Here is a 24,782-nt window from a genome sequence, read left to right on the forward strand (position 1 = left end):
ACTGACTGACAGCCTCAGAGCGATTTACCCACCAGTACAAAGTGTCCTGAACATTTGCCATCTGAGGATCACTTGCTGATGACCTCTCCAGCACATATCAGTGACTGGAGCAGCGCTGCAGTGCAGAACGTACATCCTGATGATCTCCAGTTAGATGTCAGCACCATTAGAGCCGGCACACAGTAGCACATACATAACACAGCTGCTCCTTTAATCATGGATAGGTAGCGTTGCAATCTATCATTCTCCGATGTTTCAAACACTTTACAGTCAGTTAGTTGATCTTTATGGAGTCTGGAAGTTTACTCTGCATTGACTATTACATTCAAAGCTGCACTGATGCCCTGCAGCTATGAGGAAGGCATCTGCTAGCACACACATGAAATTCCCCCCTGGCCTTTACACATCTTCAAAGCAAAGAAACATAATTAATACGCTGTAGGGTTTAATGGGAAAGTGACACAGAGAGATGTGTTTCCTGTAGATAGAGGAAAAGAGAGAGGGGGTGGGGAGAGGGCAGGGGGGAGGGGGGGGGGGGAGGGAAGGCACATGTTCTTGCCTCTGAGCAAACCAACAATCTACTCCTTCCACAATTGATTAGCTGAGTCTGTGTGTGCTTGGGGTTGTGTGCAGTAATTGGCATTGATGGGCTGGCTAGCACATCCCAGGGAACTGGTCAGAGAGCAAGAGAGTGTGTGTGTGTGAGAGAGAGAGAGAGAGAGAGTGTGTGTGAGAGGGAGAGAGAGAGAGAGAGAGTGTGTGTGTGAGAGGGAGAGAGAGTGTGTGAGAGAGAGAGAGAGAGAGTGTGTGTGAGAGGGAGAGAGAGTGTGCGAGAGAGAGAGAAGTGTTTTGGAGATGGTAGAGAGAGACGGGAGAGGTAGAGGAGAGGAGCGAGAGACGAGAGAGATGTGGGAGCGAGAGGAGTGGGACGAAGGAGAGGAGTGTGATGAGCGGAGAGAGAGAGTGTGAGAGAGGGTGGGTGAGAGAGAGTAAGTGTGAGAGAGAGAGAGAGAGACTGTGTGTGAGAGAGAGACAGTGTGTGTGAGAGAGAGAGAGAGTGTGTGAGAGAGTGATTGGGAGAGAAAAGAAAGAGAAAAGAAAGTAAGTGGGTAGGAGTGTGAGAGGGAGAGAGTTTGTGGGAGGGAGAGAGAAAGTGTGAGAGGGAGGGAGAGAGAGTGTGATGGAGAAAGAGAGTGATTGAGGGAGGGAGAGAGAGAGTGGGAGAGGGGGACAGAGAGTGTGAGTCTGTCAGAGAGAGAGAGAGAGAGGAGGTGGGGGTTGCTGGTGTCGGGTCTCTCCAGGAAGTCTACAGTAAAAGACAAGAGGGGAGAGATTCAAGACAAATGAATGAAAGACTGCATGCAGGGTGCAGACGCTTGGAATAATGCAGCAGCAGAGCTGTTGTGTCCCTCCTGGCACTGGGACCACTTGGACTGAGAGCTGCAAGTGTGGAGATTTCTCTGGATGACTAGGACTTGGCATGTCCTCCCTGTAGCAGCAGACGGTGGTATCGGCAACATGGGACAGTGCTGTTGTAAAACCAGAAAGAAGCCATCTCGCCAGCCCAGAGGTACCGTTAGTTACATAAATCCCTGCACCAAGCTTCATTCACTTGCTTAACAAGTTAATGATCACTAGATACGTCGCACACATTGTTTACATTATATCTGTTTTTCTCTGCTTCTGCAGTCAGCTTGACATGAACCTATTGGGGATTTTTTGTTACGGTTTTGATTTTAAGTTTAGTTTATTTTATTGTCACGTGTACCGAGGTACAGTGAAAAGCTTTTGTTGCATGTATAGGAGTAAGAAGTTTAAGAAGGAACTGCAGATGCAGTACTGTACACTGAGGTGCACTTGGTACAAAGAACATGGATGTGGAGAGGATGTTTCCACTAGTGGGAGAGTCTCGGACTAGAGGTCATAGCCTCAGAATTAAAGGATGTTCCTTTAGGAAGGAGATGAGGAGGAATTTATTTAGTCAGAGGGTGGTGAATCTGTGGAATTCTTTGCCACAGAAGACTGTGGAGGCCATCAATTGATATTTTTAAGGCAGAGATAGATAGATAGATTCTTGATTAGTATGGGTGTTATGGGTTATGGGGAGAAGGCAGGAGATTGAGCTTCGGAGGGAGAGTTAGATCGGCCATGATTGAATGGCAGAGTAGACTTGATGGGCCAAATGGCCTAATTCTGCTCCCATCACTTATGAACGCAAACTGTATGTTTAAGAACTGCAGATGCTGGAAAAATCGAAGGTAGACACAAAATGCTGGAGAAACTCAGTGGGTGAGGCAGCATCTATGGAGAGAAGGAATAGGTGATGTTTTGGGTTGAGACCCTTCTTCAGACTCTGAGAGAGGAGGAGAACACAAACTGTATAGTATTTGGATAACCTAATGGGAAGATGAACAGAATGTTGGATTTGCTGATTACTGAAAGTCGGGCACATATTAAATTAACAATGGACCAACATGGGCTCCACCTTTCCTGTGTCATCGTTGCAGACTCTGCTTTGTTCTGTCCCTTCCCACACCTCCAGTGTCCCCATCCCCGACTCTCAGTCTGAAGAGTCTCTACTCAAAACGCCACCCTTTCCTTTTCTCCAAGGATGCTGCCTGACCTGCTGCGTTACTCCAGCATTTTGTGTCTATCTCCGGTGTAAACCAGCATCTACAGTTCCCTATTAACTTAAGCTGTCAAAACTAGCTGAGTTACTCCAGCACTGAGTTACTCCAGCAATCTGTCTTTTTTTTTTTGTATACCAACACCTGCAGTTCCTTGTGTTGACCTTTTGCAGTTTCTGGTTGTGTTTTAGAAAAGAATGAAATTCACTTGATCAAGTAGAATAAAACCAGCTGAGAGATGATCAGGGTCTGAACAATGGAAGAGGCTGGCTTCTTCCCACATAAAATATGAAGACAAGCGATGAGCCGATTGAGGTCTCTTAGGTGATAGAAGTGTTGATGGGATGGACAGTGTTTCCATTTGATGGTGAAGCTCGAAATGAAGTTATTGAATATCAAGCCGTCGCTGTTAAATCCCACAGGAAATTTAAAGAAAATCTTTTCATCCACAGAATGGTGAGAAACCACTGATGCATCCAGAACCAGGGGCCACAGTCTTAGAATAAAGGGGAGGCCATTTAAGACTGAGGTGAGAAAAAACGTTTTCACCCAGAGAGTTGTGAATTTGTGGAATTCCCTGCCACAGAGGGCAGTGGAGGCCAATTCACTGGATGGATTTAAGAGAGAGTTAGATAGAGCTCTAGGGGCTAGTGGAATCAAGGGATATGGGGAGAAGGCAGGCATGGGTTATTGATTGGGGACGATCAGCCATGATCACAATGAATGGCGGTGCTGGCTCGAAGGGCCAAATGGTCTTCGTCTGCACCTATTTTCTCTGTTACTAAATGCATGATTACAATCGAGCCATTTACAGTGTATAGATACTTGAGAAGGGAATAATGTTATAGCGCAAAGTAAAGCTGGCAAAGCCCAATTGAAGATAGTCCGAGGGTCACCAATGAGGTGGATAGTAAGTAGTTCAGGACCGCTCTCTAGCATAGTTTGAGTATGGTTCAAAGTTTATTTCACCATCCAGTTGAATACGCTATTGTGTTGGTGGTGAAGCTGGCTGATGTACTCTGCAGCTAAAGGATACAGACACCTCATGCAATAGTTTAAAGGCACAGAGACTTCCAGGACTTTGACCACCATCCGATAGTCAGTGGAATTTGGAAGTAAACTGAAATTGAAACAAAGTTATTCCATGACACTCGAGTGTCATGAACAGAAAAAAGGCACTTTGGTGACACTGATCCACACAGCCCCAACTCTAACAGGACAACACAAGTATTTGCTTTTCATGAAGAGGTGACCTTTAACCCTGGACCATCGTTAAACAGGAGCAGTAATAACCTGTTGTTTGAAGGAACTGCAGATGCTGGAAAATCGAAGGTAGACAAAAATGCTGGAGAAACTCAGCGGGTGAGGCAGCATCGAGGTTGAGTCTGAAGAAGGGTTTCAATAGACAATAGGTGCAGGAGTAGGCCATTCGGCCCTTCGAGCCAGCACCGCCATTCAATGTGATCATGGCTAATCATCCCCAATCAGTACCCCGTTCCTGCCTTCTCCCCATATCCCTTGACTCAGCTATTTTTAAGAGCCATATCTAGCTCTCTCTTGAAAGCATCCAGAGAACCGGCCTCCACCGCCCTCTGAGGCAGAGAATTCCACAGGCTCATCACTCTCTGTGAGAAAAAGTGTTTCCTCGTCTCTGTTCTAAATGGCTTATGCCCCTGTCCCACTTAGGAAACCTGAACGGAAACCTCTGGAGACTTTGCGTCCCACCCAAGGTTTCCGTGCCGTTCCCGGAGGTTTTTGTCAGTCTCCCTACCTGCTTCCACTACCTGCAACTTCCGGCAACCACCTACAACCTCCGGGAACCGCACAGAAAACTTGGGTGGGGCGCAAAGTCTCCAGAGGTTTCCGTTCATGTTTCCTAAGTGGGACAGGGGCATAACTCCTTATTCTTAAACGTTACCTATTTCCTTCGCTCCATAGATGCTGCCTCACCCGCTGAGTTTCTCCAGCATTTTTGTCTACCAGTGATGACCTGACTGGGTGCCGCAGCCAAGCGAAAAGTCTCAAGGCACATTTGTTCTAAAACTACCTCCAGTGTGCATTTATTTCTAACGTTTAGGAACTTTATCGTCATTCACTTTCATTGCAAGGTGTAAATCAATGGTGTGATTTCAAAGGCTTTGCGTGTATCCACAATGAGCAAACATTTCCCTGGTCAATTCCACACAGCCCATGGCAGATATAGCAGGGGCTGTGGGAAGGGGAGTAGGGCTTAAAAACCACAGCACTTATGATCTTACAATACACAGAAGTAATCATGACGCCACTTGTGTAGTGTGCATTCACCAGAGTTCTCAATAACGTTGGGATTGTATTCCTTTTCATTGGACCAGTAAGATGGAATACCACCTCTTTACTCTAATCCCCAAGTATGTGATTGTTTGTGAGCTCCATCAATTTCTTCACAGCGTTGCTCTTAACCTGACTTTGAGTGAAAAGAGATTTGCTCCACACGAGCGATTCCAGTAAATATTCCTGCTTCGTTTCTGTCTACTTGACGTGCTTGTTGCGTGAGTGTAGGCGGTGGGGGATTGGGAGAAGGCAGTCTTTGACTGAAGAATGGCCCAGGCCGCTGAGTTACTCCAGCACTTTGTGCCTGTCTTGAGACAAAGGAACAGTGTTGGCCATTCTTAAGTCAAAGCCCAGGCAGCATCTCTGGAGAAAAGGGACAGGCGACATTTCGGGTCGGAACCCTTCTTCAGACTGGGAGGCGAGAGGGGTGGGAGACTGGAGGTCGGCAAAGGCCAGAACAAAACAACATTGGCAACAGATCAGCAAAGAAGAGTGGAGTCCACAACGGCCCTTTGTTGGGTGGGGAAGCAGTTCCACCCTACACATTTTGGAGGAGGGAACTGCACATGCTGGTCACCTATTCCTTTTCCCCAGACATGCTGTCCGACCCTCTGAGTTACTCCAGCTTTTTGTGTCCTTCCTGCACATTGTTCCTCTGCATGTTGGACGAAGGCTCTGCTGGATTCTGAAGCAGTGGCGGGCTGTGAGAGAGACTTCCGGCTACCCCCTAGATCCAACACCTCACTATCGACATGGCCTTGTTGTATGGAAGCCTATCTTCATTGATAATGTCCACTCTTCCTTGGATATGAGCTCTGCTGTATGTGAAGCAAGGATCAATAACAGATACAAACAGCCGAGCTTTGACATCATGTAATGTCAATACAAGACTCTTGATTAGTACAGGTGTCAGGGGTTATGGGGGAAAGGCAGGAGAATGTTTTCGTTTTTCGGTTTAGAGATACAGTGCGGAAACAGGCACTTCGGCCCACCATGTCCGCACTGACCAGCGATCCCAGCACGCTAACACTATCCTACACATTTAGACTTATACCAAGCCAATTAACCTACAAACCTGTGTAGGAAAGAACTGCAGACGCTGGATTAAATCGAAGGTAGACACAAAATGCTGGAGTAACTCAGCGGGTCAGGCAGCATCTCTGGAGAGAAGGAATTCTCTCCAGAGATGCTGTCTGACCCGCTGAGTTACTCCAGCATTTGTGTCAACCTACATACCTGTACGTTTTTGGAATGTGGAAGGAAACCGATGATCTCGGAGATAACCCATGCGGTCATGGGTAGAATGTCCAAACTCCGTACAGACAGCACCCATAGTCAGGATCGAACTCTGGTCTCTGGCGCTGTAAGGCAGCAACTCTAATGCTGTGCCAGAGACCCGGGTTTGTTCCTGACTATGGGTGCTGCCTGTACGGAGTTTGTACGTTCAATCCGTGACCGCATGGGTTTTCTCCGGGTTTCCAGTTTCCTCCCACACTCCAAAGACGTGCAGGTTTGTAGGTGAATTGGCTTCCAATTCAAATTAAATTGTAAATTGTCCCTAGTGGATTAGATAGTGTTAGTGCATGGGGTGATCGCTGGTCGGCGAGGGCTCGGTGGGCTGAAGGGCCTGATTCCATGCTGTATCTCTGCAGTCTAAAAGACTAAGAATTAACACGAGGACAGATTGAAACATCTCTGAAATGCAACCAACTCTCCTGAGCTATTTACTCTTTGTCATGCGGACGTTAGACCAGTTGGGCTGTTAAGCATCGCCACGGTGATCTGCACATCGTCCCATATCAATTGAAAGCCCCCGTCCATGTTCACAGCAGCCTGCGAGCAGCAGAGGTGTCACTGTTGCTGCCTTGCAGTGACAGAAGGTACTGCTGCCTTGTGTGCCTGTGTTTAGATCTATTATAGTCGCAGGTACTGAGGTGTAGACAGAAGCTTTGTTTTGCATGCTATCCAAGATTCAAGAGCTTTTATTGTCATGTGTCCCTGATAGGACAATGGAATTCTTGCTTTGCTTCAGCACAGCAGAACATGGTAGACATGACTACAGAACAGATCAGTGTGTCCATATACCATTATATAAATATATACACACATGAATAAATAAACTGATAAAGTGCAAAAAACAGATAATGGACTATTAATGTTCAGAGTTTTGTCCGAGCCAAGTTTAATAGCCTGATGGCTGTGGGGAAGTAGCTATTCCTGATCCAAACAGATCAGGCACTACCCTGTACATTACATGGATCCAAGCAGTTCAAACTCGAGTACAATAGATATAGCAGTTAAAGTATTGCACTCAAGTACAAGAGAAAGGGAATGAAGCAGAGCACAGAGTATGAAGAAGGGTCTCGACCCAAAACCTCACCCATTTCATCTATCCAGAGATGCTGCCTGTCCCGCTGAGTTACACCAGCATTTTGTGTCTATCTACAGAATATAGTTCTCAGAATGTATGTCCCCCCCCCCCCCCCCCCCCCCTCTGTAATACTGTGTCGGGAGAATACCGAGTATTGCTAGTCAGTGATTTCCATATCGTGGCTCTGCATGGAGACATTTTTTTACTTTGTTGCAAAAACAGAAGCTGCTGGAAACACTCAGCAAGTCAGGGAGCATCTGTGGAAAGAGGGGAAAAACCCCCCAGAATTAACGGTTCAGTTTCCTTCACCATTCCCGTATCATGTTGCTGTTAGTCACTGTTCTGACAACTTGAGTTTATGTAGTGTTCTTAAAGGAGAAATTAGTCTTGAAGAACCTCTGAAAAGGTGGCTCCTGTGCAAATGTTTAGTTTAAATCGATTTTAAACCATCAGCATTTTTTCAATATGATCTGAAATGAAGAACATCTTAGACCAAGAAACTGATTGGGAAAAGTTCCCCTTTCTAGGAGACTTCATGGGGTGGGATGGTACATTAATGTCGCCGTGGCTCGGGAATGTCGAATCAAAGCACAGTGACAAAATGCCAAGTTGATCCTTCAGGACTGAGATGAGGAGAAATTTGTCGGCTAGAAGGTTGTGGAGACTCAATCGCTGTGTGTATGGAAGTATTAAAGAAATCAAAGGGTAATGCAGAAAGGTAGGGATGAAGTAAAAAAATCATTCACAACCTTATTAAATGCCAGAACAGGGTTAAGGGACCGAATGGCCTCCTCATTTCTATTTCTTATGTTTACATGGGGTATTTGTTAAAGGGGGAGGGGGGTGAGGGAGGGTGAAAGGTTCGGGGTAGAGGGAGAGGGAGAGTGAAAATGGACCTCTAGAGATGAGGAGATATTAACCTCTTATAAAATGGAGTGGGGGAGTAGAGGAGGTGAGAGAGTTTGGAGTCATCTTTTTATGATATGGGCAAGGTGAATATTGGGGTGAATTGATCGTCCATGAGGCACGTGGATCACACCTGACATCACCCCCCCCACCCCATCCCCCATCCCCCATCCACACCCACCCTCCCAGGCTGGCTGGCTCAAGTGACTAGACTGGAAGCCAAACCAGACACTGGGCTGCTTGTCCACCAGTTAGCTTCATTAGTAGAGGGCATCATCAATTTTGCTGTTGAATGGCTTATTTTGACAGTAACATGTCCTGAAGTATGTGGGGAAACAGAATCGGGTCAAGGTTACTGAATAAATCAAGTGTTTTGTGAAAAACTATGTGAAGAATTGCATTCACCAGCTCCGTGTGGAAGGCTGGTTTACATTGAGTGACCCATTTGGACCTTGCCGAAATTCTTTGGGATTTTCTTTGAATTAGATGCCACTGTCTGTATGTAATTAATTGAGATGGGAAAGTTGCAACTGCAGGAAGAATGCAATATTTCAGCAGCTCAGCTCTGCAAGTAACCCTTTGAGTGCTGAATTGTGGTTCTGAAAGGTTTAAATTCCAACGCAACCTTCATTCTATAATTTGGTGTTAGTGGAGCACAGGTTCAACGTTTCATGAACCTTTTGCAATGCTAATGATCATTTAAAGAAAATTAAAATCTTGCCTCAGGAATAACGTCCGACATTGTTTACGGTGGCTTGTGTTAATCATAATCAACATATTCATATCATAAGCAGCATAATCAAGGATGAGTCGCACCCCGGCCACTCCCTCTTCTCCCCCAGCCACTCCCTCTTCTCCCCTCTCCCATCAGGCAAAAGGTATAGAAGTGTGAAACGCACACCTTCAGATTCAGGGACAGTTTCTTCCCAGTTATTATCAGGCAGCTGAATCATCCTACCACAACCAGAGAGCAGTACTGAACGACTATCTACCTCTTTGATGTCCCTCGGACTCTCCTTGACCGGACTTTGCTGGCTTTACCTTGCACTAAATGTTATTCCCTCACCATGTATCTGTACACTGTAAATGGATCATTTGTAATCATGTATTGTCTTTCCGCTGACTGGACAGCTCGCAACAAAAAGCTTTTCACTGTACCCCAGTAGACGGGACAATAAACTAAACTGAACATCACTGTGTCAAAAGCTTCGCTCTTGGACGTCTTTGTATCCTGTGTGATGCAGAAAGAGGCCATTCGGTCCCTTGAGCCTGTTCTGGCTCATGGCTCATCCTCACTCTCCTATGCTCTCCCCATTTCTCATGCTTTCCTTCGTACTTAGAAATCTCTGTCCCTCTATGATTCTGACCAACCTAAACTCGTGTGTCCGCTCAGATACTTTGTTAATTTTTATGTACAAAACCAGAAATGCTTTCCTCTCTATTAATGTGTTGCATTTTCTGAAGAATTGTCCGATTCCGCCTGTTGTTCGCAGATGGTCATGGAGAACTGTAGTAGAGGAATGTTATAGAAAGAGAAGGCTGAGTGTGGTCTGAGAGGAGAGAGACCTGGATGGTCCCAACAAGTATTTTGGGCAGAAGATAGACACAAAATGTTGGAATAAAGGGCCTGTCCCACTTTCACGACCTAATTCACGACCTCCGCCGAGTTTGCCCTTGACTCGTACTCGCAGCATGGCCGTCTGGAGAGAAGGAATGAATGACGTTTCAGGTCAAGAGTCAAGACCCTTCTTCAGACAATCATAGGTAGGTCGTAGCAGGCCGTGATGCTAGTCGCAGGTACTCGTGGCATCAAGTAGGTCGGGGCGTTTTTCAAGCCTGATGAAAAATGTCCACGAGTAGAAAAGGTCGTGAATTAGGTCATGAAAGTGGGACAGGCTCTTAACCCAGCGGGACAGGCAGCATCCGTGGAGAGACGGCATGGGTGAGGTTTCAGGTTGAGACCCTTCTACAGACCCAACCTGGATTACACGAATGTTGGGTATCCTGCCTCCATTATGCACCTCCAGGATTACCCATTGCAACCTCCCCAACTCGTCTTTAAGTTTCGGGATTATTATTATCACATACACCAACTGAGATACAGCAAATAGCTTTTGTTTTGTGTGTTATTCAATCAAATGGATAATACAGATACTGCGACTTATGTAAGGGTTATATCCCATGGACCATGCACAAGTCAGATGTTGTGTTAGTCAGAAACGGAAGTGCGACTGCGCAGGCACGCGTAAATATACTTCTCAATGTGGAGACCACGTGGGAGCTCTGACAATGTGGGGGCATCCACGAGAATAGCTGACTGCCTTGCGGAAACGGCCACCTGCGACGGCATTGGAGCACTGATACCGAGACACGCAACACGGCAATAATACCGTGCGCTTAAGGAATTGGTTACATAAGTGCGAGTTTACGGAAGTCACCTGTTGCGTAAGTCACGGAGTGCCCGTACTATACATGAATACAATCAAGCTGAACACAAGTGTAAAAGGTAGAGGGACGTATTGAGAATATAGATCTCAGCATTGTAATGTAACAGATCCAGGGGAAAAGTTCAATACCCACAATGGGGTAGGTTGGAGAATCAGAACTGTACCCTGACTTATGGAAGGACCATTCACATAGTTTATTCTATGGACCCATTGATTCGGGATCTGATGTGAGCCTGACTGGCATATAGAACAAGGCACAAACAGTGCAGCTCTGGAACAGGCCCTTCGGCCCATCATGTCTGTGTCGTCCATGATGTTGATCTAAATGAATTCCATCTGCCTCCATGGGTTTTGTAGATAGACACAAAAGGCTGGAGTAACTCAGCGAGACAGGCAGCATCTCTGGAGAGAAGGAATGAGTGACGTTTCAGGTCAAGAGTCAAGACCCTTCTTCAGACATCTTGACCCGAACCGTCACCCTTTCCTTCTCTCCAGAGATGCTGCCTGTCCCGCTGAGTTACTCCAGCCTTTTGTGTCTATCTTTGGTTTAAACCAGCATCTGCACCTCCTTCCTCCATGGGTTCCGTATCCTATTACTACTCCCTCCGTTTGATGCCACTTCATGCAGGGGTGGGCAAACCGAAACCAAGCACCCACAGCTGCTGCATAAAAGGTTAGGTGATGATAATTGCAGGCCGAACTATTTTGCAGCAAACTGAAGGAGACAGTATCACTCGTAGCAGCCCGCCCCACCTGGGAACTGAGGCCATAAAGTGAGATCTTCACGGTCTAACAGGAACCAGGTTTGAGGCAAAATGATAACAGCGGTAAAAAATGCAGATCCAGTGCCCGGGACATTAATCCTCCAGCTAAAATGAACACTGAGAATTTTGTTTTCACTCCAATGACCCTTACCCTGGTAACTTTCTGAACTCCCTGAGGCTAGAGCAACACACTGTGTGATAACAAAGACTGATCTTTATGGGTTAACATGATATCTTAAGGAGGCACTACCTTTGAAGGAGTAAAGTGCATCGGGCCAGTTATGCTGTTTACAAGCTTTCTCTTAATGCATGCACCATTTACTCTTGGAACAGCAACTAGAGGCCCGACCGTGTAAATAGCAAATTAGGTTGACTGTGAGGGGGCAGAGTTTGGTATGAGCTACTCTGGGGGAAGTGGGGTGAAGATGCGAAGGGTTCTAAGTATGCACGTCAGAGTTGCAGCTTGGTTCAACAAAGCAATACTCTGTCAACAAGGGAATGAGGCTTAATTTTCACAGGGCGGAACGGTGGCACAGCGGTAGAGTTGCTGCTTTACAGCGCGTACAGCGCCAGAGACACGGGTTCAATCCCGACTACGGGTGCTGTCTGTACGGAGTTTGTACATTCTCCCTGTGACCCCCGAGATCTTTGGTTTCCTCCGGCACTCCAAAGACATACAAGTTTGTAGGTTAATTGGCTTGTTATAAATGTAAAATTGTCCCTAGTGTGTGTAGGGTAGTGTTAATGTGTGGGGATCGCAGGTCGGTGTGGACTCGGCAGGCCGACGGGCCTGATTACGCGCTGTATCTCAAAACTAAACTAAAGGAATAGAATTTAAAGGCAATTTAAAGCACAAATTCAATTTAAGTTTACTTTAAAATTCTATTGCTGGCAGGACTTGAATACAAATGATGCTCTCCATGGAACACAGAGTATGTTGAGCCATTGGAGGGATTAAAACATGAGGGGTTAATACATGAACACATTAATACATGGAGGGGATGCTGCACTTTCAGAGATGCTGTTTATTTAAAAAAATCAAACCAAGGAAATGTGGAAGGTTATACTCATGACGTGCCCAATATTTATCTCCACAGTCATTGTCATGTTATTATAGAGTTTAGAAGAATGAGGGGGGATCTCATTGAAACTTACCGAATAGTGAAAGGCTTGGATAGATGGCACAATGGGCTAAGTGTTCGGCTGGCAACCGGAAGGTAGCCGGTTCGAATCCCGCTTGGAGTGCATACTGTCGTTGTGTCCTTGGGCAAGACACTTCACCCACCTTTGCCTGTGTGTGAATGTGTGTGAGTGATTGGTGGTGGTCGGAGGGGCCGTAGGAGCAGATTGGCAGCCACGCTTCCGTCAGTCTGTCCCAGGGCAGCTGTGGCTACAGAAGTATCTTACCACCACTGAGTGTGATTGAGGAGTGAATGAATAATGCGATGTAAAGCGCCTTGAGTATTAGAAAGGCGCTATATAAATCCCATCCATTATTATTATTATTGGATAGGGTGGATGTGGAGTGGATGCTTCCACTAGTGGGAGAGTCTAAGACTAGAGGTCACAGCCTCAAAATAAAAGGATGTTCCTTTAGGAAAGAGATGAGGAGGAATGTCTTTAGAGGGTGGTGAATCTGTGGAATTCATTGCCACAGAAGGCTGTGGCGACCAAGTCAATGGATATTTGTAATACAGAGATAGATAGATTCTTGATTAGTACGGGTGTCAGGGGTTATGGGGCGAAGGCAGGAGAATGGGGTTGAGGGGCAGAGTTAGATCAGCCATGATTGAATGGTGGAGTAGACTTGAAGGGCCGAATGGCCTAATTCTGCTCCTATCACTTTTTAACTTATAGGTTCATAGGATTATAAGACATAATAGCAGATTTGGGCCATTCGGCCCATTGAGCCTGTTCTGCCATTCGACCATGGCTGTCTTTTCCTCTCCACCCCATTCTCCTGCCTTCCCCTCGTAACCTTTGACACCCTATTTATCATGGTCCTATTCCTGAGATCTTGCTTGAACGACATGATTGTTGTATTTCTATTTCACAGCAGTTGCATGTCAAGAAGATCTTAACTGGATGTGCAGAACATGGGGTGTCTGAGGTTGAGCAAGTTAGAAACATAGGAAAATAGGTACAGTAGGATATTCGGCCCTTCGAGTTAGTACCGCCATTCAAAATGATCCTGATCATTTCTCCATATCCCTTGATTCCTTTAGCCCTAAGAGCTGAATCTAACTCTCTTGAAAACATCCAGTGAACTGGTCTCCACTGGCTTCTGTGGCAGAGAATTCCACAGATTCACAACTGCTACATAAATGGAAGCAGGTTCCTATAATGACAACTATAGGTGTCACACACTGAAAGGGGGGTGATGCAAGGAGAAGGCACGGAGGAGTTCCAGTAATGCAGCAAACTCTCTCCCCCCCCCCCCCCATATGTGTTGTAAAACATATGTAGGAAGGAACTGCATATGCTTACACGAAAGATGGACACACAATGCTGGAGTAACAGTGGGTCAGGCAGCGTCTCTGGAGAAAAGGAATAGGTGACCTTTTGGGTTGAAAAGAAGAGTAGTCTGTAGAATGATCTTGATCCGAAACGCCATCCATTTCTTTTCCCCAGAGTTGCTGCCTGACCTGCTGAGTGACTCCAGAATTTTGTCTATAAAATATATGTATCAATACAGAAAAATCTCCGTCTGATTCATCCCTATTTCTACAAACTATAATTCATTGCTGTGGATGGATGGCAGCTCGTTGCACAATGCAAGTCTGCACTTTGTGAACTGCCGCACTTGCCTGCTGCTGCACCAATGCATGGAATGCGTTGGAGGTCAGATGAAAGTGCATCTGTTCAGTCACTCCTCTCCTGAACTTCCACCGGGTCCAATGCCTTGTGTAATGCACTGAGGCCAGTCAATATTGGCAAAACAATTTCTAAATATATGTACATGTATCTATATATTGGGTCTTCAATTTGATACAGGAGTTTACTGTAGTTTAGTTTAGACATACAGCGGGCAAATGGACCATTCAGCCCTACCGATTCTGCCCTGACCGGCGATCCCCATAGACTAGAACCAACCTACACACTAGGGACAATTTACAATTCTTACTGAAGCCCTCTCTCTCTCTTGCTCTCTCTCTCTCTTCTGAGGGAAAATAAATGTGAAACGTTCATGCAGATGAGGTTTATTGAAACAAAGATTAACTTCATAAGAGACAGAAAGACATTATTGATTATGCCTCAAAAATAATTAGCATTCACAGTGCAGAATCTTGACATTGAAGGTCCTTTGTAATATGCTGCCAGTCTCTCCACAACAAGCTGAGCCCTTGCCAGGGTATAATGCTGCAGAAACAAGGAGCTGCGGATGCTGATTTAGACAAAAAGATGCAAAGTGCTGGAGTAACTCAATGGGTCGGGCAGCATTTCTAAAGAACATGGATATGTGATGTTTCGAGTTGGGACCTTCCTTGCTGTTGTAGCAGATACGACCCCAAAAGTCACCTATCCATGTTCTCCACAGATGCTGCCTGACCCGCTGAGTTACTCCAGCACTCTGTGTCCTGCAATGCTACAGACACCAGTACCTTTGCATGCTGCTTCATCACTGTTGAGAAAACTGAGAGTGAATATTGGCAGGTACACAAAATTGCTGGAGAAACTCAGCGGGTGCAGCAGCATCTATGGAGCGAAGGAAATAGGCGACGTTTCGGGCCGAAACCCTTCTTCAGACTGATTGTTAATGGTGGAGGAACAGTCCTGTGAGTCTAAATACTGGTCTTATCCAGCAACTAAAAGCAATCCCGACAGAAGTTGTGGGTCGTGATTAGGGGATCTTGTCCCATTTAGTTTCTTTCTCTACCCAAGATGCTGAGTTCAATGGCAACATCTTTGTGCCTTCTTCGACTGAAATCAATAAACCTTGCGGCAAGGCAGTACCTCTGGAGAACATGATTATATGACGTTACAGGTTGGGATTGTTTTTCAGACTACAGGGGCTGTCCCACTGTGGGGACTTAATTTGCGAATGTAGAAGAGTTTACGAGAGCATGAAAAAGTGTCATGGTCATGTTGTATCGCTGAAGTAGAACACCTCCTTCAACCTTCCTCGACTATGTAGAGAACCTCCTTCCACTATGTTGAAGACTAGCTTCGACTAACTTTGGGAAAATTGGACACCGAACATTGGAGAGTGAAGACGACCTCCTCCGATCTCCTTCGACCTCCCTTCGACTATGTTGAAGACTATCTACGACTACCTTCGACTACCCTCGATTACCTACGAATAACATGCTGACCTACTACGACCTACCTCGACTAAACCTATGAGTTAAAAAAATATCGATTTTTTTCCATGGCGACCTTTTTTTACTCGTGGGCATTTTTCAGCATGCTAAAAAAAACACCGCAACCTAACTGAGGCCTCGAGTACGCGGGGACTACTCTCGAGCATGAAGGAGAGTTACAAAGGCCTCCTAGGACCTCGTGTGGACCATGCTGCGAGTATGAGTCGAGGGCAAACTCTTCTAAACTCGCCAATTAGGTCCCCGCGGTGGGACAGCCCCTTAATTGTAACTGGGTGGGGGGAAGGGGAGAAATCCTTCCCCCTGTCCCGTTCCACCTATATCCCATCCTCTCGCTTCACATTTTACTTCTTCTTTTGTTATCTTACAGCCATTTGACCTTTATCCACCCATCTGCCATTTAAAACTCCCTCACTGGTATCCACCGACTATGTCCTGCCTGGAATGTCCTTTGCCCATTTTACCTCTCTTCCAGCTGTCATTTTTGTTTGAGGTTATATTATTGTCACGCGTACTGAGGTACGGAGAAGAGTCTTTGTTCCACGCTAACCAGTCAGCGGGAAGACTATAGACGATTGCAATCGAGCTTTAATCGAGTGCTCAATAAAGCAGATCGGCATCTGCAGTTCCTGTCATCTCCATGAACTCAGGACTGTCCAGGATCTTGTAGCTCTCTCGCTCATCTTGGTGGCACACTAGCCTGCTGAAGGATCACATCCTGCTTTAAAATAGCAGCATTTAAGCAAAAAAGGAGGGGGGGGGGTGAAAGATTAGGATGATTAAAATATGGTGCGATATGTGGGTGAGTTTGTGGCGTGGGCTGAAGCTCTTTTGAGCTTTGAGCATGAGGAAGGAAAAACAAACCACAAGGAGCACTTTATACACATAACAGGACTTTATGTATTTAAATATTCTGCTTGCTTTACACATTTGACCCATAGAACGAACTGGCATATTGTGTCAGGCACTGCCATAAGATTGGAGCTGTCTCTGACAGTATAACGGCCAATTAAAAGAAAACAAATGATAGTCAAAATAATTGTTGCGTTTTACATCCCCCCCCCAAGAAGCAGCAGAAATCTAAGTTCCGGGATCTCTTCATTTATTTCATACGAGTATCTCGAGCAAATTTAGTTAGGGAAGTGTTACTGAAATATTCATGGATGGTGAGCAGATTCCAAATGAGATGTTCCTGAGTCGTCCCAAACAGGCGGAAGGCGAGTGTTTTGGGAGATCGAGTTACCATATAATGCTAAGATTTGTACTTTCTTTGCAGTAGCAATTCTGGTGAAAATGTTCTGAGCAGCCAAATGTTGTTCTCTGCACTGCCTGACCCAACCAATTTATTGGGAAACCCAAGAAACCCAATTTCTTGATTAGTAAAGGTGTTGTGGGTTATGGGGAGAAAGCAGGAGAATGGAGTTGAGAGTGAAGGATAGATCAGCCACGATTGAATGGCAGGGTAGACTTGATGTAGGGTGGAATGGTCTAATTCTGCTCCGATAACTTATGAACATCAATAGACAATAGGTGCAGGAGTAGGCCATTCGGCACTTCGTATAGACTAGATAGGCACTGGATTTGCACACAAAAGTTGACAAATGCACGGCCAGTTATGAATGTTTATTGTGGTGCAGACTTAAGCTCATAAAGAATAGTACAATTAGGCCATTCGGACCATCAAGTCTGAAGCTGCCAGGAAGATCAGTGGATCAACTTGCAACCCAGTGGTGTGAATATTGACTTCTCTAACTTCAAGTAACCCATGCTTGTCCTCTCCCTCCACCCCTCCCCGAATCCTGTCTCTCTGACTAGTTTAACTGTCTTCCTGATTACATTTTACTTTGTATGCCTCGTTGTCAGCTTCCCCTAGCTAACAGTGATCTATCTACTCTACATTTTCCCTGAACTTTGTCCCCTTTGATCTCTCACTTTCACACCTTACCCTTCCATATCTCTCTTTTCCTTCTCCCCTGACTCTCAGTCTGAAGAAGGGTCTCGACCTGAAACATCACCATTTTGTTCTATCCAGAGACGCTGCCTGTCCCGTTGAGTTAAGGGCCTGTCCCACGAGCATGCGACTGCATGCGGCAAGTGCGACCTAACGTGGTCGCTTGAGCTGTACGGCCTCGTGGGGCCGGTCCCACTTCGAACGCCGGATCCGTATGGAGTTGTACGGAACTGGTCCTGACAAATGCGGGTCTCGGAATACCTGACAGTGTTAAAAAATTCCGTGAGGCAACGGCCTGCCTGGCCCGCAGCCGCATTGAGGCCGTACCCACTGCCTCGACGGGCATACGCACCGTCTAGACGCCGTACTTCCCGCGAACTTCCCGTGGACATCACTCGAACTTCACGTCCCTCACTCAACATCCGCGCGGCCCCCGCTTCCGGTTTGGTCGCACTTGCCGCATGCAGTCGCATGCTTGTGGGACATTCCCTTAACTCTAGCATTTTGTGTACAGGGCCTCCTCAGCTTACCATGTGGTTACTTTCCGATAAACCCATCGTAAACCGAAAATATCGTAAGTTTAAAATACATTTCACACACCTAACCTACCAAACATTCACGTGTTTACACTGGTGATGGCGTGGCTGACTGGGATCAGCGTCTCGCTGCCGTTGCCCAGCATCACGAGAGAGTATCGTACCTCATATCACTAGCCCGGGAAAAGATCAACATTCAAAATTCGAAGTACGGTTTCCGCTGAATGTGTATCGCTTTTGCACCATCGTAAAGTCGAAATATGTCAAAGCATCGTAAGTCGAGGATCATCTGTATATCCATTTGATCCAAAGTTAGGAGTACCACTAAATCACAGATTCAAACCTATGGACTGTGTTTTTGGTTGAGTTATGGATTTCACTTTTGCACTATTACGGTTGCCTGGTCTTGCATTTATTAATTTATTGCATGTTTATTTGTGTGTTTAAATCATTGTTTTACTGACCTGACCCTTTGGCCTTTATCTGCTGATTCCTGAAGAGTTAATCAGATCCACGCTCGCTCGCAGCAGATCTTCTGATTTCATCATCTATTTAGACCTCGTCTTGTTAACGATTCAGGCAAAAACAAACTCTTGTCTCTCTCTGGCAGCTGATGATTAGATTTGTTTTATTTGCTGGGAACGTCGCACTGCTGTAATGGCCTTTTTTTTTTTTTGGTACTCCTCGTTCAGTTTAATCTTTTAAACCAATATAAAGGTCCACGCCTGCTAAATCATGTAGGCACAAAATCGTTCAGGACTCTGCATGGTTCTCATGTGACACGTGTGTCCTTTGACAATCAAGGTTTGCAAGTTCTTTTGTTTTGGAGATCGATTCATCCCCAGTAGCCTCACATGGAATATTTGATAACGAATTGCATTAACGAGGGTAGAGTTTTCTGGGGCATTTGCTCTCTTTCAGCAGATCTAATATAGGGGAACTCTATCTAGATAAGCAGCATCACGAGAGATATAGATAAGGTGAATGGTCACAATGTTTGTCTGAGATTAGAGTCCAGAACTAGAGGGCGTAGGTTTAAGATGAGAGGGGAAAGATTTACAAGAGACTTTAGGGGCAATTGGAGGGCCCCGACCCGGAACATCACCTGTCCATGTTCTCTGATGAATCTGCCTGACCCGCTGAGTTAGTCCAGCACTTTACTGTCTTAATGCAGAGGGTGTGCATGCGTAGAATGAGCTTCCAGTCGAGGCATCACAGTGGTGACTTTTCAAAGACATTTAGTCAGGGACACGGACAGGAGATGTTTATTGGGTTTTGGTTAAATGGAGGCAGATGGGAGTAGTTCACAATATCAAACCTGGTCAGCATGGACGGGTTGGGCTGAAGGGCCTGTTTAGAGTCATAGAGTCAGTTAGCATTGAACATTGAATGCTAACTTCAGTCCCACTTGTCCATGCTAACAAAGATGCCCCATCTACACTAGTCCCACTTGCCTGTTCTTTGCCGATATCCCTCCAAACCTTTCCATTTCATGTACCAGTCCAAATGTCTTAAATGTACATGTGCTGCATGAATCTATGACTTTAACCATGAAATTCCCCACTAAATGACTTCCCTCTTCACAATACCCTTTATCCCCTTTCAGACTGTCCTGAAATGGCTGCAGTGAATCCCTCTGCAGATGCAAACAGTTCTATGTGTATGGATTCTGTGGCAGTCACGTGATTTCTGTTTAGTAGCAATTGTAACAATGAGAGTGACTGAAGAACAGTCGGCCATAGGAGTTTAAAGATCCAGCAGGTATGCAGGCCATTCTTGGGATTAGTTTAGTTTAGAGATACAGCATAGAAACAGACCCTTATACCCACCGAGCAATCCCATTTCCCCATCCATTTTCCCTGTCTCCCACATTTCATCAACATTGGGGTTGAGCGGGAAAGATAGATCAACCATGGTTGAATGGCAGAGTAGACTTGATGGGCCAAATGGCCTAATTCTGCTCCAATTGCCTATGAACATTTACTTCCACACCAGGGACACTTTTCACTGGCCGATTAATTTGCCAACCAGCAAGTCATCGGGAAGTGGGAGGAAACTCGCATGGTCACAGGGAGAACATGCAAGCTCCACGCAGACAGCAGCCGAGGTCGGGATTGAACCTGGATCACTGGAGCTGTGAGGCAGCGGCTCTATTAACTGCGCCGCTGTACTGTTGTCCTTCTCAATCGGTGTCCAAAGTCGGTTAACTTCCACACGATGCTTCATATCCACTGCATCAGAGTAGACAAAATTGCTGGAGAAACTCAGCGGGTGCGGCAGCATCTATGGTGCGAAGGAAATAGGCAACGTTTCGGCACGAAACGTTGCCTATTTCCTTCGCTCCATAGATGCTGCCGCACCCACTGAGTTTCTCCAGCAATTTTGTCTACCTTCGATTCTCCAGCATCTGCAGTTCCTTCTTGACCAATGCATGATCGTCCCATTAATTTCAAATGCCACGGGATTCATTGATTTCGACTTCACGGGGTGCCACTGACAACACTACGCAACCTCTGCCACACTCGTGTTTAAAGGGCAATTTAACACTTGCTGATTGACAACGACGACTGGCTTTTGATCCAGATATCAATTGCTTGCTCCTTAATGGGCCAGAGGTCATGACAGAAACAAATTGCTTCTCCTGATGCGGGAAATTTTAAAAAGCCTCTTTAAAATTGCTCTTGCCATCCAATCCAGAGACATGAAGCAAAAACAGAAGATGTTGCAATGGCACAGAAACTGTGGAGTTTGTGTGTCGTAGAAACATAGAAACATAGAATATAGGTGCAGGAGTAGGCCATTCGGCCCTTCGAGCCTGCACCACCATTCAATATGATCATGGCTGATCATCCAACTCAGTATCCTGTACCTGCCTTCTCTCCATACCCCCCGATCCCTTTAGCCACAAGGGCCACATCTAACTCCCTCTTAAATCCAGCCAATGAACTGGCCTCAACTACCTTCTGTGGCAGAGAATTCCAGAGATTCACCACTCTCTGTGTGAAAAATGATTTTCTCATCACGGTCCTAAAAGACTTCCCACTTATCCTTAAACTGTGACCCCTTGTTCTGGACTTCCCCAACATCGGGAACAATCTTCCTGCATCTAGCCTGTCCAACCCCCCAAGAATTTTGTAAGTTTCTATAAGATCGCCCCTCAATCTTCTAAATTCTAGCGAGTACAAGCTGAGTCTATCCAGTCTTTCTTCATATGAAAATCCTGCCATCCCAGGAATCAGTCTGGTGAACCTTCTCTGTACTCCCTCTATGGCAAGAATGTCTTTCCTCAGATTTGGAGACCAAAACTGTACGCAATACTCCAGGTGTGGTCTCACCAAGACCCTGTACAACTGCAGTAGAACCTCCCTGCTCCTATACTCAAATCCTTTTGCTATGAATGCTAACATACCATTCGCTTTCTTCACTGCCTGCTGCACCCTCTGGGCCAGCCTGCCCTGTCAGTGACAGAGAGCAACGACCAGTACATCACCAGAACGAAAAACAAATGTGCTTGTGTCTGCCCTATGGTGTAACTGGGAGAATACCTCCCTTTATATTGAATAAACCACCCCGCCTAGGATGAGTGGAATGTGTCATTCCTGCTGCATGCTGGGTGCACTGACCTTGAAGCCGCAGCCTCCGGTAGGGAAGCACCGATCCAGGACTTACCTTGTCTGCACATCTGGCCGCCCGCAGCGGCGACTGCAGAGGTTGGTGGTCCCGACCACGGGGGAAAATGGAGGAGGACTGACTAAACTTTGTGCCTTCCACCACAGTGATGAATGATGTGGTGGATGTTTGTGTTAAAAAATTGTTATTGTTTATTGTGTGTTCTTTTTTATTGTACCGCTGCTGGCAAATTCATTTCACTGCACTTTGCTGTGTATGTGACAAATACATCTGACTACTACTACTTTAGGGTGCCACAGTGGTGCAGCTGGCAGAGCCTCTGCCTCATATCTTCACTGACCCCCAAATGAATCCTGATCTCCGGGATGCTGTCTGTCTGTCTGGGTGTTTCCACGTTCTCCCTGTGGCCAAATTTTCCCTCTTGCACCGGTTTCAGTGGAAGAATATTGGGGGAAATACTGGGAATGTGGGCAGGATTAAGTCTGATTAGTGTCGGATTGTTGGAAATGGCTGCTTGATGGTAAATTCTGACTTGGTGGGTTGAAGGACCAATTTCTATGTCGAATCATTCTGTGACTGTGTGGCATTGTGATAGTTTGTACATGCGTTGAATGAGAACTTGAGTTGGACATAGTGGCATAGCTGCCTCTCAGTTCTGGGAACTCATGTTTGAACCTGACCTCTAGTGCAGTCTATGTCTGTGTACCATCTCCCTGTGACTGAAGAAGGATCTCGACCCGAAACATCACCCGTTCCTTCTCTCCAGAGTTGCTGCCTGTCCCGCTGAGTTACTCCAGCATTTTGTGTCTGTCTCCCTGTGACTGCATGGTGTTCCTCTGGCTGGCTCCAGTTTCCGCTGACATCTCAAAGACATGCTGGTTGTTAGGTTTATTGTCCTCTGTAAATTGTCCCTCGTGTTTTGGGAGTAGATGAGAAAGTGGTTTAACATATAGCTAGTTGATCGTCGGAGTAGACTCAGTGGGCCGAATGGCCTGTTCCATGCTGTATCTCTAAACTAAATCAAACATGCCCTCAGTTAGATGGGAAAGATTCCATAGCAACACAGTAGAATTCTCCATTGTAGTCTGGACCTCATTTCTCCCTCATCAGTGTGGTCCAAGTGATCTTTATTTGATTCCTGTTTGGGAGATTCTATTATATGCAAACTGACTATTGGGTTTCCTCCATTTCAACATTTGAACATTGCTCAATCATCAATAAAGCACATGAGCTACAAGTCGTGAGGCATTACCTAAATGCAAGTTCTTTCTTAGCCCAAAGGTTTACTCATTTAAAATGGCCACTAAGGACGACATATGTATTTTCGCCACATCCGATTCCCTAACACAAGTGTGTCACCCCATCCTGCGCCTAATGAGGCCACAAATAAAAAAACAGACCCAATGATTTATTTGACATAAATCACTTGACCATGTCACAGACAATTTTACAGGAATGAATGCCAATCAGATGCAATTCACACCAATTCAAATTCCTGCACTGGAAGAATGAGGACAGGAAGGCAGAACGCTGTGGTGTCAATTGTTGATGAGCAGATAGTGATAGAAACACAGAAACATCAAAAATAGGTGCAAGAGTAGGCTATTCGGCCCTTTGAGCCAATATGATCATGGCTGATTATCAGTACCTCGTTCCTGCTTTCTCCCCATAACCCTTGATTCCGTTAACCCTGAGAGCTATATCTAACTGTCTCTGGAATGCATCAAGTGAATTGTCCTCCACTCCCTTCTGTGGCAGAGAATTCCACAGATTCACAACTCTCCGGGTGAAACCCTCATCTCAGTCCTATATGGCCTACCCCTTAAACTGTGACCCCCCTTGTTCTGGACTTCCCCAACATCAGGAACATGTTCCCTGCATCTAGCCTGTCCAATCCCTTAATAAGTTTATATGTTTCTATAAGATCCTCCCTCATCCTTCTAAATTCTAGAAAGATTCTAGAATATTGGGTAAAGCCAGCCCAACATTCATATATAAAGTTGTGTTGATTACGGTTCATCAGATCTAATCGCCCGTAAAGATGTCCGTCTGTTCACAAAGGCACCAGTGTCAAAGATTAAATTGTCTCCTCTCCAAATAATTCAATATGAACGAGTCTGTATAATATAACATATTTCACACACACATGGCAAACATTTGTCGCTCTGGGCTCGAGGTTTTAAACACAATGCCGGAAATAAAGGCTGCACAGTTGTAAATTGCTTCAATGTGGATTACAGCAACTTCCCACACATTTTTGGATGTGTTCTGAAATGATGCGCCGATCAACTGGCATCTTGAGCCTTTTGCTTCAACAGTCTTCTATCACCCATCCATGTTGTTCAGAGTTGCTGCCTGACCCACTGTTACTCCAGTACCCCGTGTCTTCCCCTGTCCCCATCTGCTTCAAGGGAACCTCCATCGTTCCAGTCCCAAGGAAAATTAAAGTCACCTGCCTCAAAGACTGCTGCCAAAATGCTCTAATGTCCACCATTATGAAGTGCTTTGAAAGACTGCAAATGGCCCATATCAGTGCCAGCCTTCTTGACACCTAGACCATCTGCAATTTATGTAAAATAGGTTCATAGAGGATGCCATATCCCTTGCACCACATTCAGCCCTGTATAATTTTGACAGTAAGAACACCTCTGTTGAGATGCTATTTATTGAATACAGTTCAGCCTTGAACACCATAATACCGTACAAGCTCATCCCTAAATGTCTGGATCTTCGCCTTGGAGCCTCCATCTGTATGTGGCTTCTGGACTTATTGATCGGCAGGCCTCAGTCAGTTAGAATTGGTCAGAACTTTTCCTCCACCCTGACAACCATACAGCTATATGAAAAAAAATCAACAAGACACACAACCACATAAAAGTTAAGATAAACATCCACCACAGAGGATTCCCCACATTCCCCAC

General features: G+C 45.7%; 1 protein-coding gene across 2 annotated transcripts in view; it reads left to right on the forward strand.

Annotated features, from left to right (window-relative positions):
* The window catches only part of arhgap22 (Rho GTPase activating protein 22), a 248,890-nt gene that overhangs the window by 94,592 nt on the left and 129,516 nt on the right, over positions 1-24,782 (forward strand). The window contains exon 1 of one of the 2 annotated variants that reach the window (XM_033012860.1): positions 1,266-1,570. The exons of the other annotated variant lie outside the window; for it this stretch is intronic. Within the exon in view, the coding sequence (XP_032868751.1) occupies positions 1,465-1,570 (106 nt within the window). The 5' untranslated portion in view covers positions 1,266-1,464. Of the gene's footprint in view, positions 1-1,265; positions 1,571-24,782 lie in introns of those variants that run through there. 2 annotated transcript variants of the gene reach the window in all.

Source organism: Amblyraja radiata, chromosome 37 (genome assembly GCF_010909765.2).
Source record: "Amblyraja radiata isolate CabotCenter1 chromosome 37, sAmbRad1.1.pri, whole genome shotgun sequence".
Lineage (NCBI taxonomy): Eukaryota > Metazoa > Chordata > Chondrichthyes > Rajiformes > Rajidae > Amblyraja > Amblyraja radiata.